Below are 15,233 nucleotides of genomic sequence, written 5' to 3'. Positions count from 1 at the left end.
CCCATTTATACTCAGAAGTAAACCGGTGGCATTTAATTCACGCAGCGTCCCAAGGAACGCTACAGACAAAACGTCTCTGACTCGATTTCCAATGTCGTCTGCAACCCTGAGGTTAAAGGAGTCTCGAGAAGGCGCACCTCGAACACTGGGACGCCAAAAAGTACCGCGTGATCAAAGACTATGGAAATACCTCTTAATTTGCGGGCCCAGTAAATTCGCGGCCCAGGCCCGTTCAGCATAGTAACCCAGGGACAGAACCAAGGCCTTGCATGGTCCTCGGACCCAAGCCTATGGGAAAACCAAGTACAAAAAATTATAATTATTACAAGTTTTGGACACAATCAAGGCCTTGTATGGTCCTCGGACCCAAGCCTATGGGGAAACCAAATACTTGGATAAGAAAATGTTTGAATTTCGTAAGATGGGTTACTTAATAAAAATGTCAGGTCACTTCATCCACGGCTTAAACACCATAAAAGGTTAAGACCAATAAAGTTGTAAGGGAGGTGGTGGAACGCCCCAGCATTTAGTCGTATAAGAAGGCTGTTCATTTGGTGGGTGATATATCTTCAAATGGTTATTCCTCACACGGCATCAAACCTTCGTCTTACTCCTCGGCTAGCATGGGGTAAGTATTACTTTTCACTGGTCGGCCTTATTGTGCCAAGCATTTCTATTAAAGTTATGACGACATCTTTTTATTATCAAGTATTTTGGTCTTAATCGTCATTGATTTAGATGCTATATTATTGTGCTGAGCAGCGTTTGTAAATTTAAAAAAAAAAAAAAAAAAGGCATAGAGACAAAACATGCGAAATAAAATAACAACAATTTTTATTAATACGAAAAATTATTACAACGTACAAAGAGGGGCTCAAACGAGCCTATACAAAATGTGAACTGCCTAAGCAACAATTACATCCGTAGTACAGATAAGTAAACTGTCAGGCGTCTTTTAAACTCGTCTTCAAAGTCTCTCCAATCTCTGCCTCAATACTGCTCATATTACGATAAGAACCTTCTTTGGGAAAAAATGAAGGAGAAGGAAATAGTAAGGAAGAAATCAATGAAGAAGATGGAGGAGATGAATGAAGAAGATGGAGGACATGAGTAAAGAAGGAGGAAAAGAAGAGAGAAGAGATGAAAAGAAAGAAAAAGGAGCAAAAGTGGGAGAAGTGAAAGCACCAGGATGGATCTGGTGCTGGGAAGACTAAGAAAGGGAGACGGAGGGTAGCACCAGTGAAGGAAGAGAGGAAGAAGTAGAGACACTTAGTCCCTGCCTCGATCCTGACTCCCAACACACTGGAGCCATACTAGGTATGCTCATAGGAGAGCGGTTGGTACTGATGATGGGTGTTCTCGACTCAGTCACGCCGAAAGTTTGACGTGACAAGTCCCTGCTTCGGATTTTGACTGAAAGAAGGGTGAGGTTGATTTTGAGTCTTCGCCACCCCTGTCCCGATCGAGCCATAATGAGCTTTATTGGAACATGGCGTTTATGGGAGGGGTTTGGCTCCTGTATCACTCGTTGTTATGGTAAAGTGTATCACGATTTAGTTTATAAACTAGTGGGTAAAATGAACCCTAGGAGAGGCCAAGTATCTCAAATCTCAGAAGGATGAAAAGGGATTCTTTACAAAAACAATAACCTCCTCCCTTCCTTCTTATACAGAGGGTGGAGCGGGAGACATTTAATAGGTTCAGATCTCCAAAGGAATCTGCCAACACAAACATGCCGGTTCCGTTTCTCCACCCCATCAAAACAAACCGCCGAATTAAAGTTGTCTCGTAAATAGTGGTCATTAAAAGCGCGTCTTGGATACCCAAACGATAAGAACGCATCAAGCGCGATATCAAAAAACTGTCTCATAGACCGGTGCATTTCTTGGACAGATAAAGAGCCGCCAGCATTATTAATAGGCCAAATTGATTGGGCCGTGGGAAGAGGTTCGGCATCACCAAAACCCCCCTTTCCAACCAAGAGGTTGGACAGTCGGGTTTTGAGGGGCTATTGTGGGGCCCAAATGATTTATGGGCCAGGCGCATCTACCCGGGGAGAATCCAAAAGCCCAAGCCGAGGAAGGCTATGACCCAAGCTCGACAAAATAGCCTATGGATACCGCCGAGGACAGCTCAGTCCTCGGCAGACCCAAAATCCCCCCTGAAAGAGGGGTAAAAACGGTATAGGACTGAAACTTGGAAGAAATATCTAAAATATCCGGGGAAAGTTGCCCTTACTGCCATTCAATGCTCTGAACCTGACAGAGCCGCATTCTTTGGCTTTTACAACCACCCCCAACGACTTTGAATATGGGCTGATGGGACAAGTATCAATCTTGGAAAGGTTGACCCTATACGTGGACGAAGGACAATGAACGCAGGCAAATATAAAAGGAAAAATAAGTAACCTAAAGAGGAGGTTGGGAAAAATGGCCAAAAACCAGAGCCTCCCAGCCCACCTCCAGGAGAAAGACTCCAGGGGTGAAGGAAAACTTAAACTTGTACGAACACCACGAAAAATCCACCGCCTGTCGATCAAGGCTTAGCCTTCCAAACCCACGCTCTACAAATGATATTGTTGGGGCCTTTTCACGTGCGAACCCGACACTGTTACGGTCCGCCACGAATCGTGTCCTTACAAGTAGAATAATGCATTTTCTTATGAATTTGATGCTTTTATTTCTATCTGGCTAATCTTGATTCGAAATTAGAATATTAATATTTAGAATAAATTATTCTTTACACCATATTTTAATTTGGTTCATAACCATTTTAATGCGGTGTTACTTTGTGACATGGTGAGAGAGGCATTGGAAGAAGGGAAGGAGGAGTATTGTGTTGATGGGAAGCTCCAGTGTAATTTTTCAGTACAGAAGGCAATTCTAGTGATAAAGCTTGGTTTAATTTGTGCTTCTCAGGTTTCATCAATCAAGAAGAATTAAAGTGAATCTAAGTTCTAAAGATTGAGAAAAGGCAACATATATTGCATTTTTCAGTGAAAATAAATCGGTTTTGTTTGTTTGTTTTTTTTTTTTAAGCGATAGAAGAAAAAGGAAAAAGATTGTTGGAGGTCCTATTCTTACCAATCTTTTTTGGTTGTTGTAATTTTGTTTGTGTTGTTTTATTAATTTTGTTAGGGTTTTTTATTTATAAATTTGACGTGGCTGCACAATTGATAGTTGATGCGGAAAAAAAAAATATATATATATATATATATATGTATATATTTGGGCCGTTATCTACATCAGCATTTTTAATCCAACACTTAGTGGTAAGGACCAAATTGACATGACACTAAAAAAGTTAGAGACCAAATTAACATTTTTTTTTTTTTTGATAACCTAGAGACCAAATTAACATAATTGTAACATTAGTAACCAAATTAACATATGGTGTAAAAGATAAGATAAAGATCAACTTTATAGTTTACCCTTAATTTTTACTTACACTTTTTGTAGCTAATGTTAACAAGGCCATTTCCTCTAAAGCTCCATCCTTAGGTAAAAGTGAGATACATCATCAACATGGAGATTCTGGAGAATATTTGGGGCAAGGTTACACTTAATACTGGGGAATCCCATTTTTTAATAAATAAATAAATTTCTCAAGAATGTGTATTTTACAGATTTTAAAAATGTTAGACACCAAAAATAACAGTTCCCCACCATTGCCCCCAACAAAAAAAATAAAAATAAAAATAAAAATTTGATAACAACAACAAAATGTCCATCTTTTTTACCCAAAAAAAAAAAAGTTTCCATCTTTTAACCCAAAAAAAAAAAATTATTTATACTAGAATTTTGTTTCTCCTCTTTAGTATTTTCCTCTCTTAGTATTGGTGGAGGCAAATAGGTAAAATGTTAAATTTAGCAACTAATATAACAAAAGTTGAACAAAAGGCTAATGCATCAGTGGAGCAAAAGCCTTTTTTTTTTTTCTTTCTAAATTGGTAAACTATGGCAATTGAGTTCAAATGGTGAATTTTTAATAAAAACAATTTCCTCTTGGAGATTTTATTTTAATTTTATTTGAGACTAAGCTTTATTAGTTGTCGTTAAGCTTCAAATTACTCTTCTTGATTTAGACTCAAATTAAAATAAGGAAAAAAAAAAAAAAACTACACCTGGGAGATTTAATATTAGGGGGTGATAGTACTCAAAAAGCAATTTTATCTTAGATATATATATATTTTCGTTTAGTATTTAGAGTTTAAATCAAGCTGTTGTTGTTGTTGTTGTTAAGTTTCTAATGTTCGTCAATGCTTGATTTAAACTCTAAATGCTAAACGAAAAGAAAAAAAAAAGATATTTAATGTTAGGGAGGCATAATACTCAAAAATAGAAGAAGAATAAGATATATATATATATATATATATATATATATGTAAGGACTGAAATTGTATTGACCCCAAAACCGGATTGGGCTCAAACGCTAATGACCCAAACAATAAATTTGTAGAGCGTGGATAGAAGAACTAGATTTATCCCAGAAGAAAAACGAATAAATTTAACGATTTAAGACAGTTTGACACAAATAAGATTATCCAATTTTTCCTCGGAACAAACTAAGTTATTTGTTTCATATGGTTTTCTTCAAGACAGAAATTGTATAAGAGTTCCCCATTTTCTCTTAATGCATCTTTCCATGTTATATACCGCAATATTCAGGTCATCCTTACCACACACGTGTAGGTTAGATTCGGGGGATTCCTTTATGTCCCATCCAACACTTCCTAGAACCATCAACCAGTAGCTGTAAGGCTGCTTGATCACTGTTCAGGCATCACTTCCACATTAATACGGACAGAGAGTTGGTTGAGAGGCAATTAATGCGGAAGTAGCAGCCTTTGAAGATATTTGTCTACCTTTTTATTCTTATCCCTGGTCCAATGTCCTACCCTTAGTTGTGACGTAACCTCGAAGTAAGTATGTGATGATAAGGCATTTAGATTAACCTCGGACACAAGTTGCCGAGAAGATTTCTGTCCTCGGACGTTTATTGGACCAATCTCACATTGTCTCTACTCTTCTTTTAATTTTATTCTACTCATAACCTTATTTGGGCCTCCTCGGATGGTCTAACGTCCTCGGATTGGGCCATAGGCCCAGTTAATATGGCCTTTAACAATACTCCCTAGTAACTGGCCCCCACAATATATATATATATATATATATATATATTTATATATATTTATATAAAATAATGATGAATTTTTGCTTTGTACATTTTGATTGCAAGGTAAGCAATTTGTGTACACTCATTAAAATTTATAAAAATGATAAGGATTGTGTATACTCATTATTGTGTGTGTATGTATGTATGTGTTTAAAATTTTTCTCTACTTTTAATCTAAGGGCATGTAGCAAATCCAACTATCCGCTAAAATGGACCAAATCCAATGAGTTTGGTCAGTTTTTAAGAGTTGGTGTCTTGGTGAGTTGGGTTAGATTGCCTTCTTTTTTTTTTTTTTTTTTTTAGTGGGTTAGGTTGGGCGCTTGTCAATAGATTCACAAATTCATTTAACTCATCCCAACCCATTTATATTTAATATGTATATTAATATAAATCATATGGGTTTTTTTTTTACTTACCTTTTCCCCCTATCCCTTAATAAAAAATTAAACCCTAACCTTTTTTTTTGAGAAATAATTACAACATGTTGCTAACCCACAACTTGAACCCTTTCCCTCCTAGACCCCCAAGCACTTTATGCATGGGGAGGTGTCAATTCAGCTACAAGGCCTTTCCCCCCTAACCTGTTTTCACATTTCTTTTCAATATAAGATTATTTGTGTGGGTTTAATGCAATAATCAAATCATTTGTGTGGAGTTTGGTACTATGCTTAGGTATGTAAGGTTATAAATTTGTCGTTATTTGTATTGGTCTTGTGTTATGGTCAAGTTTGATTAGTGTATCAAACCAACACAAATAAGATTATAAATCTATTGTTATTTTTGTTAATAATCTTATAACTATGTTGTTTTAATACTTAGTTTTTTTTTTTTTTTTTTTTTTTAATACCATCCAACCCAATGCAGCTTGTTCCATGTGGGTTGGGTTAGGTATTTTTTCAACCTAACCATGGTTAGTTGAATTGAAAAAATCTCTTATCTTAACTTGTGCACACTCCTAGATGTATCAATATGCAATGTGGTCCCCCAAACTTTGACTTCACTCTAGTGAAAGAGTCATTTTAGGTTAAAATAAGGTTAAAATGCAAAACTCACCCTCTAAATTTCACAGTTTTTCATTTTAATCCTTTAAGTTTGAGTTTTGTTATTTCAGTATTTTAAGTTTCATTCATTCCCAATTGAGTCCTCCGTAAGTGTTCTGTTAGTTGATGTCATCCACTTACCAAAATGACACTGTTTTGAATGTTATTATTATTATTTTATTTCTTAATTTCAAAAAAAACTTAAAAACATTAATTAAAAATAAAAAAAAGAAGCTAAATTATCCAAGGGAACGACGCCGTTACCCAGAGGATTAATCGGCTTCTTATTCTCTAATTAGCTAGTCTGTTTGATCTTTTCCTGAAAATGGTACCCTAGTATTAAGTCCATAAACCGAACTAGTAGAATCCCACAAAATTGCAGGTTGTGGATTCACAGATTTACAAACTTCTAACAAGTTAACAAAACCAGCAAGATTGCTATGCACATAAGATAGAGGATTTTCCATAGCATACCTCACTCTAGCTTGAGCTGCCAAATGCAATACATGGGTAAAAGTCACAAGCTCAAAAAGCTTCTTCAAAAGCGTCATGTCATTGATATCTCCTTCTACAATTAAAACTCCCGAATACTCCAAAAGCACTTGCCTTGCTCGCTTCAATGTTGGGTCATAGAACTCCTTGAAATTGTCTATACCCACCACACCGTCTCCGCACGGCTTAAGTGCGGAGCAGACATAAATTACAACAAACTCGACAGCTTCGGTGAATAAATAATCCCCACCCAGACCAATAGTAGCCCGCTATCTGAGAATAAGGAAGCCGATTAATCCTTGGGTAACGACGTCGTTCTCTTGGGTAATTAAGTTTAAAAAAAAAAAAAATTAAAGTTTTTTATTTTTTGAAATTAATAAATTAAAATATAATAATAATAATAATAACATCCAAAATGGCATCGTTTTGGTAAGTGAATGGCATCAACTAACAGAATACTAATGGAGGACTCAATTGGGAATGAACGAAATTTAAAGGATTGAAATAACAAAACTCAAACTTAGAGGACTGAAATGAAAAAATGTAAAACTTAGAGGGTGAGTTTTGCATTTTGACCTTAAAGTAAATAAGGAGTGATCCATTATCAACATTTTCACTATACTTTTACAACAAATCTTAGATGATAAGTTGCTACTATTTCAAATTTGAACCCACCATTAAAATTGCGCATCAATAACAACTAGTAACAACTAACAACCTATTACTTAAATTTTGTTGTTAAAAATTTTATAAAAATATTGCTAGTGACCTTGTTAGGAATGCTATAAGCACATGGATAATAATTGTTCCATGGGAATTTAGTTAGTTAGTTATAATTTTAAGCATATTAATCACATTTAACACACGTTGGAATTATTAATGCACATGAGGAATAATAAGACCATTAGGAAAGGCCTTGTGGAGTTGTGGTGTGCCTTTATATTAAAACCTCTTTCCCTCTCCCTTGTGTGTATGTGTGTGTTCGTTTCTCAAAAAAAAAGAAAAAAAGGATAAGGTCTTGTGGGCCAATAGAATATTTTTATGGTTTTGTAAATACTTACTTATAATCATGTTTCTATCATTGAAGAATAAACTAACTCATTACTTAATGCATTAGTACATTTCTTTCTTAATCTATTTATTTCTCTATGGAGAGTGACTACCTCAAATTAAGTAAATTTTCCTATAGTTCTCCTATAATTTCTAAATTTCTATCAACCCTCGTCAAGAACCACCAGTTTCGGGGTTCCTAATAAACCCAATACTAAAACCCTTTTATCTACCTGTTTCTCCAAAAAAAAAAAATTAAATAAATAAATAAAACCTTTTAATCATTGAAAACAAAAATTTAAAACCTGACCCCCACGGTCCCACCCAAAAAACAACCAAAAAACAAATTATATTGGACTGGAGCCACAAATGTTGGTCGAACTAGGAATCCAATGCGTTGAATGTGAAGTTGTGAACGCATCGTGCAACCTGAGTGTCCATTCTCCATTATTTGGAGGGTAAAAATGTGAAAGCATAGAAAATGAGGAAGTTATGAAAAATAGAGAGATATAAGATATTTTAGTTTTCTCTTATTTTGCTTAGTTAAAGGAGTAAAAAAATGGAGGAATAAAAAACTCACTTATTTAGTTGAAGAAAAAAAAAAAAAAAAAGATGGAAAATATAGTTTGTATGAATTTACTCTCATGCATCAATTACATAGTATATAAAAAAATAATTAGATACATTATTAAAGTGACACAATACAATAATTACTTTATTTTAACTTATTTTTTCTATTTATTTTTATATATTTTATTTAAAGAATGTGATTAGTTAAATTGGTTCAAATAAAATATTAAAAAATGAAGGGAAAAAAAATCCCAAATATTAAAAATGTCGGTATTGTTTCTCTAAAATAAAAATTAAAAAAACATTGGTATTTGCTCACGTAAATTTTGGATAAAGATAAAATCTCTCATTTCTTTTCCATTTAAACAATAAAAAAAAATCAAAAAAAAATTTTCCACCCTCCCTCAAATCACTCCAATTAAACGAGCTCTAAAGGAATTTTCTCCTTTTGGCACCCCATGACTGAGGGTATCTATCAAACCAACCAACCCAACAAAATTAACCCATACAAATTCAACTTGGCCAGCCTAAGCCAACTCAACACCTTGGGTTAGTGAATTAATTTGGATTGTAATTTTATTTTAAGGCTCAAGTTAAGCTAAGTTTGAATTGATCATTTTTCCAACCCATCTGACACAACCTAATCCACCATATATATTAGTTTCTTTTATTATCCTTAAATTAATTTTTTTTTAAAATTTATTTGGGTATTTTTTAGAATTAATTTTGATGAATTTGAAATATAATTTAGGCATGTCATGTAAGTTATTATGATTTGTTGAAAAACAAACACTTAAATAATTTATGAAAATCCAAAATTTATTATAATACATGAAAATTTTAACTACAAGTGCACAACCCATCGACCCAACCCTTAAGGTTGGATTCAGTTGATTTCTATACCTGTAATGAGTTGGATTGAGTTGAGTTAGGAATTTTTCAATCAAAGAAGGACGGATTGGGTTGAAAAACACCAACCCAACCCATGCACTCCCCTGCCCACAGTCCACCATCAAGTTAAGTGACTGTTCTCATCTGTTCTGCTTGGAATAATAATATTTATACTTGATGCAGACACGTTTTCTTCGCTTGGCCAGAAGTCCAAACATAATTGGAAATTTTTTTTTAAAAAGTCCAAACATTGTTTTTGCAATAACAATATAGCAGAGCGTTCTTATCTAAAATGGTCCTTGATTTTACTTATCCTTGGTTCGTCTAAAAAAAGATTTCAACACATCATGAACAATGTGTGAACACTAGATGCCTGAATGAAAGACTGCCATTGAAAACTGGATGTGCTCCGAGAAAAAAAAATCAAATATTCATGAGAACATAAAATCAAACTATTCTATCAACAACATTTAGATAGGCTAAAATGAGCTTACTTTACCTATTTAACAATACTTACAAGACAAACTGATACTTCTTCCACCATCACCCTTGACAAGAATGATCATAAGCACTCCCACAAGTAGTATGTTAAGTACGTTGACCAAAATTTTAACTTATGGAATTCAGGGTGAACACCTTTTGAATGAATTCCAAGAAGCACTGCGAGTAGAATGTAAAATTTTAACTTATGGAATTCGGGGGGAACACCTTTTGAATGAATTCCAGGAAGCGCTGCGAGTAGAATGTAGGGTCTACGGCAGAGATGGACAAGGAATCAAACTGAAGAGATTTATATGCATGTTCAATCTTCTTACTCATGTTGTAATCTTGCAAAATATCAATGATACCAAGGTACAGAACAACATCATATGCTTCATGAAACATTTGGGTTTCCTCTTTTCCTGGAATCAGCTCTGCCCTTGCTGGCATGTTCACACCAAGCTGGATTTGGAGCCTGTTGAAAAAGTTGGAAAGAAAATTAGAACTCCAATGCTTCAGACATACAGTAGTAGATTGTACAAAAAAGCCTTCTCTCATTCTCCTATGTACTTGAGATGCCTAAATCTTTAAATTAAAGACATTCTAAAATGGATCATCTTTCTTGTGATAGCATGGATCAAGCTTGCAAATATTATACAAAATCAACCGTCTAGAGCTCTAGGGCATTCCTAATTTTCTTCAAGGGTACGTTTTATATAACTTATATGAGTTCCTCTACAATACTGGCCAAACAGCAAAGAAAGATTTGCATATGACATATTGGTCACTTGCCCAAAAATAAAAGACCCATTGGCTGCGACGACAACATGCTTTAGGTGTTCCACGAAATCATACCTTGCTGTACCAGGTAAAAGAAGATCAACTTCCTCATCACCAGCAGCTGATGCTCGTAATCGGCTACCCCTGATGTGAGGCCCCACAACAACACTATTATCATCTGTTCCACGGGGGACCAAAACAAGGCTTTGTGGGTAATTGGAGATCTCATTCTCTAGAGGGTCTGAATTGAAACATAACCACCATATTAGTCTTCTGTATTAATGAACAGTGCAGCTATGCAAGTTATAGACGAGTGATGATGACCAGGTTAAATCAGAATTAGTGGGTGCTACAAGTCTAATGGGTGTGGTTCATGTAAAACGTGCAAAATATACAGTTCAAATCCTCACTGGAAAAAGACGTTAAAGTTAAATATACATCAAAAGAGAAAAAAAAAAACCATTATGTCAACACACACAAAAATAACCAAGAAGGACAAAAACCAATTCGCTGTCAATGTTAAATAAGGAGGGTCCTAAGTTTTCAAATTGGAACTTGGCCTATTTACTTGGGTGTTATGTAGCCTTCAACAAATAAACTGCCAATCCCATGAGAAATATGAAAAATGGGACTTCATAAAATACCACTATCACTGGATTACATGGACTAAATTAAGACCATAAAACAATACTCAAATGTGTTGGTTTATTTTCAGTTCAAAATAGCTCAAAGAAAACCTTTCTCATTACTTATTACTTAACTGCATATACATCACACTACTTACTAACTAACCCCAGACACCACTTACCAAAAAGGTTAACTGCTGACACTAGCTTCTGTCATAAATTTCCTACATACTCTCATGTTTTTACACATTTTGTTTCCAATTAATCTTCTAACCATAAAAAGACACCAGACAACTGAATCAATGTTCTTCCTAAAATTTCATGAACAGATTATGGTGGAGCACCAATTTTGAAAATAAGCCGCACCTTCTTCTGCAAGCATTTCCAATCCATCTGCCGTTATACCTTGGTAGAACATAAGAGAGCGCAGGTGTTGAGGGGCTCGATAATGCACACCTAACAAAAGGCTGTAATCCATAATGTGCTGTGCTTCCAAAAACTTACTGTCAATCTCAATCTGGCTGCATACAAAAAAAGTCACATAAATAGGAAAGTGCTGTCAATATCTGTTGGAACAATAAGAAATACAGCCAGCATGAGATGAATGCCACAATTCAAATCCTGTCATTTAAAACAACAAAATTAGGGGTAAAATCAGCAGTTGGATATGAACTTTACATTTGAAGCTTGATACTTGTGTGCCAGCTAAAACCAACTTTTACTTGTTATTAGGCAAGAGATTATACAATTTGGAACTTCAAAAATTTTCACACAATTATGGCATCCACACAAATTATTACAGTCAACTTGTTATGGATAAAGAAATTATTCACTTGGGAACTTCATATATTCATTAACCACATCGGGTAAAGATTACCAATTCACAACCTTTGATATGTTAACTCCCAAGTAGGAAAGGAAATTACATGGCAGCTATGAAAGTACAACTTACTTCAATAAAGCCTCTCGCCAAGAGGGTTCCAAATAATATTGATAGTTTAGATCCAAATCTTTGAGTATTGTGTTCTCATCAATTTCAACCTTGTCTGCTGAACGTCCAAGGGACGAACCTTTCAAATCATATCTTCGATGGATCCTCAACTCTGTGCAGAACATATTTCCCATTACTACAAAGCGAAACTGCAAGGTAGGAAATAAACTACAAATATTAGCTTCTTGTGAACAGAAGGCATCTCACATTCTTGCAGAAGGCTTAATGAACCAAAGCATGATACAAATCATAGCACCACCAGATCTAAAACACAGTACTATGGGCCCATGGCTCAGAAAATTTCAATGAAGTTCAAACCTGTATCATAAATATTAAGAAGTAACAAATAAATGGCTATGACAATGTAAAACGTTGAAAAATACCTCTAGAACAGATGAATGCTTCGTTGTGCTGCTTACCTTTTGACCACTAGAAGGTATGATTCTGTGAAGGCCAAAAAATTTTGTAATAAGCGTGTTTTCATATGTCCTCACATGATAATGATAATCTGGAAGCATTCTTAGAAGAACCTACACATCAAAGCTCCAGTCAGTAGAACTTAGAGGTATATGATGAGAAAGAGAACATATATAAAACTTCAATTATAGCAGACGTATCATGGTTCAGACTCTTCAGAACTACATTCCTGGTTGAGTATGGAGTTCTTTTACATGATTCACAAGCACACTAAAATAGGTCCTATAAGCACTTGAAATTTAAAGTTGTATTAATTACTCAAGCTTAGTCTTTTAGTATATTGGAACCATGTTAATCATTTTTTTTTTCTTTTTTTTGATAACGTATGGAAACTTTCTAAAGAAGAGACTTTTGGACTCGCCTCAAGCCCTTTGGAACCATGTCAATCATGTATTGGAAATATCAACCCGTGCTAATTTTTTCTAAGAACTGTTACAATAAAGTACAAAAGAGAAAATATATGTCCCAAGGTAACTTATTTATGTATGAATAACAAAGAAATACTAAAAATCCCAGAGGTTTCCTTTTCAGACATCTTTGTTATTCATACATAAATAAGCTTGGTTCCCCCCGCTCTTCTCAAATGATTAGTACGATTGTTGGAAAGCACTAAAGGTTGCACAATCCATCTACACAGGAAATACATACATATATATATAAAATAAAACTAGGAGGCAACTAGTGCTAACTCTTAACACTTCCAAAATAATAAAGAGACACAAGGTCAAACAAAAAAATGGAGCGACCATCCAAACAGCTAAAGAGACTAAAATGTAGAATTTATGAAGTGAATGGGCCATTCAGTCCCTCCAAAACTCAATTTTGATTTCATGCAAATCTATACTCCAGTAGCATCTGCAGCGTCACTGGTTACAATAAACCCACAACAAGGAGGGCTACAAAAGTGAATGATGGATGCCATGAAATTTGAGGGTTGCATTGCACTTCCTCCATCGAATATGATCCCTTGGTCCAGCACAAATAAATGCTGTGATTTGTAAGCTAATATATGAAATTCTGTAAATGAAAAGAATTTTAATGAAGCAAAATGATTGTGTTTGTAAAATGGTTAATAAGATCAAGTGACACATGTGAATGTTGAGTATTTCCAAAAAACTGTTAGGTTTATTTTGACTCATCAAAACATGATCATTTTGCAAATTTTCATCTACTGTGGAACATCAGGAGCAACATGTGCAAATGTGTTACCAATATAATTCAAATTGATGGAGCAATTTCATTAAAGGCATAAAAATTACTCCCATGTTCAAAATTTAGTCCTTGTAATCAATAAGCAAACCATTATTGACCACATCCATCAGCAGTTAAGGAAAAATGGCATAAATTGATGTCCTTTATGCTGATAAATAGAATCAAATTTCCTTAATTCATGCTCCTAAGTTTCACAGATATCCCTAAACCTATGATATAGGTTTCTGATCAAAGACATTATATAAAAGAAAGAACTATGAATATTTTTGGTAAAAGAAGGAAACAATAATATGTTGGAAATGAAAGTTTATGGCAATCAAGATATCACAAATCATTTACCAAGAAATAAAATTCATATCTTACCAAGAAATATGCATCATAGATAAATGACTATCACGAAATCAAAAATCCAGAAATTGCAAAACAAGAAGTTAATTCCCTTAATGTTTTATCTGAGGAATGGACAAACCTTTACTTCAGATTTCCTCAAAGTCTTAATCATGAATCGATCATCTTGGGACAGGAAAAAAACACTCCCACTTTTCCCAGGAGAAGAAAGTTCCCTCAGAGCATCATTCCCACAAATGGACATCATGTAATCAGCAGCATCAATCTTGAACAATTCCCTTAAATTCCTACATTGAATTTTCAGAAGGACATGCATATCAACATCATTTTTTTTTTTCCTTTTCTTTTTCCACTGATGAATATCAACAGCATGAAAAGATAAAAAGAGGCTCCCCTGCTGGGGGGAGGCAGTTTAAGATCAACACAGACATCAAAAGGAATTAGTTACCAGCAATTATATTTACAAGGAAGGGGCTTTCCAATTTTTTATTTTATCCAAAGAATAAGGTCGCATGATAATGATCTGCATATACATTTTTACCAACTCATTGACTTAAAAAATCATAGGTAAATGTAGAGTAACCTCCAAAATAATGATGATAAGCACAGAGTCAAGAATTCAAATATTCCCAGATTAATAATGACAAAATTCGGATGTACAATCTGGATGGTGTGTCAGCATCCTATAAAAGTGCTCATAGAGTTGAAACAAAAGCATCATAGTTGCCTTCATGCTACAATTCATTCACGTTTGAGCCTTGGGACTTTCAAAAGAAAAAAGAAAAGTGTTGAGACTTGACACAAGGACAGTATCAACTTTAGCACATTAGGTCAGCCAGGATTTAGCAATTAGCATTCAGGGACACAGGTGTTTCAGAATATATTATATTAAGACTGAAGTCACATGGAGGCTTAAGTATTATGTTTCAGAATTGGCACTATGTATGTATAAGGAAAGAAATAGGACATACTATATAAATCAAGATTATCCATGTTTGAATGAAAAGAATTTGGATGACATAAGCACTCCACCTATAAGAAACAACCATGCAATACAGCTTTATCAAAAAAAATAAGAGGAACACTGTATCAACAAATTTT

The 15,233-nt window shown here is 34.6% G+C and overlaps 1 protein-coding gene across 1 annotated transcript; it reads right to left on the bottom strand.

The window, feature by feature from the left end:
• Positions 1-9,553: 9,553 nt before the first annotated feature.
• Positions 9,554-14,415, bottom strand: LOC115951239 (phosphatidylinositol 4-phosphate 5-kinase 9-like). The gene is made up of 6 exons (XM_031068425.1): positions 14,254-14,415; positions 12,515-12,625; positions 12,057-12,244; positions 11,471-11,625; positions 10,554-10,719; positions 9,554-10,173 (listed from the first exon to the last, which is right to left on the bottom strand). The coding sequence occupies exons 1-6, from the start codon at positions 14,377-14,379 to the stop codon at positions 9,900-9,902; spliced, it is 1,020 nt and encodes a 339-aa protein (XP_030924285.1). The 5' UTR covers positions 14,380-14,415; the 3' UTR covers positions 9,554-9,899.
• Positions 14,416-15,233: the final 818 nt, after the last annotated feature.

Source organism: Quercus lobata, chromosome 7 (assembly GCF_001633185.2).
Source record: "Quercus lobata isolate SW786 chromosome 7, ValleyOak3.0 Primary Assembly, whole genome shotgun sequence".
NCBI lineage: Eukaryota > Viridiplantae > Streptophyta > Magnoliopsida > Fagales > Fagaceae > Quercus > Quercus lobata.
Note: the sequence above shows the minus strand (reverse complement) of the source record. Positions and strands in the feature narration are given on the sequence as shown.

Coding starts and splice junctions, on each gene's coding strand:
- LOC115951239 (XM_031068425.1), bottom strand. CDS start 14,379: ATGATGTCCATTTGTGGGAATGATGCTCTGAGGGAACTTTCTTCTCCT. Junction 12,245..12,514: donor TACCTTCTAGTGGTCAAAAG/GTAAGCAGCACA, acceptor CCTACCTTGCAG/TTTCGCTTTGTAGTAATGGG. Junction 11,626..12,056: donor TGGCGAGAGGCTTTATTGAA/GTAAGTTGTACT, acceptor TTTTGTATGCAG/CCAGATTGAGATTGACAGTA.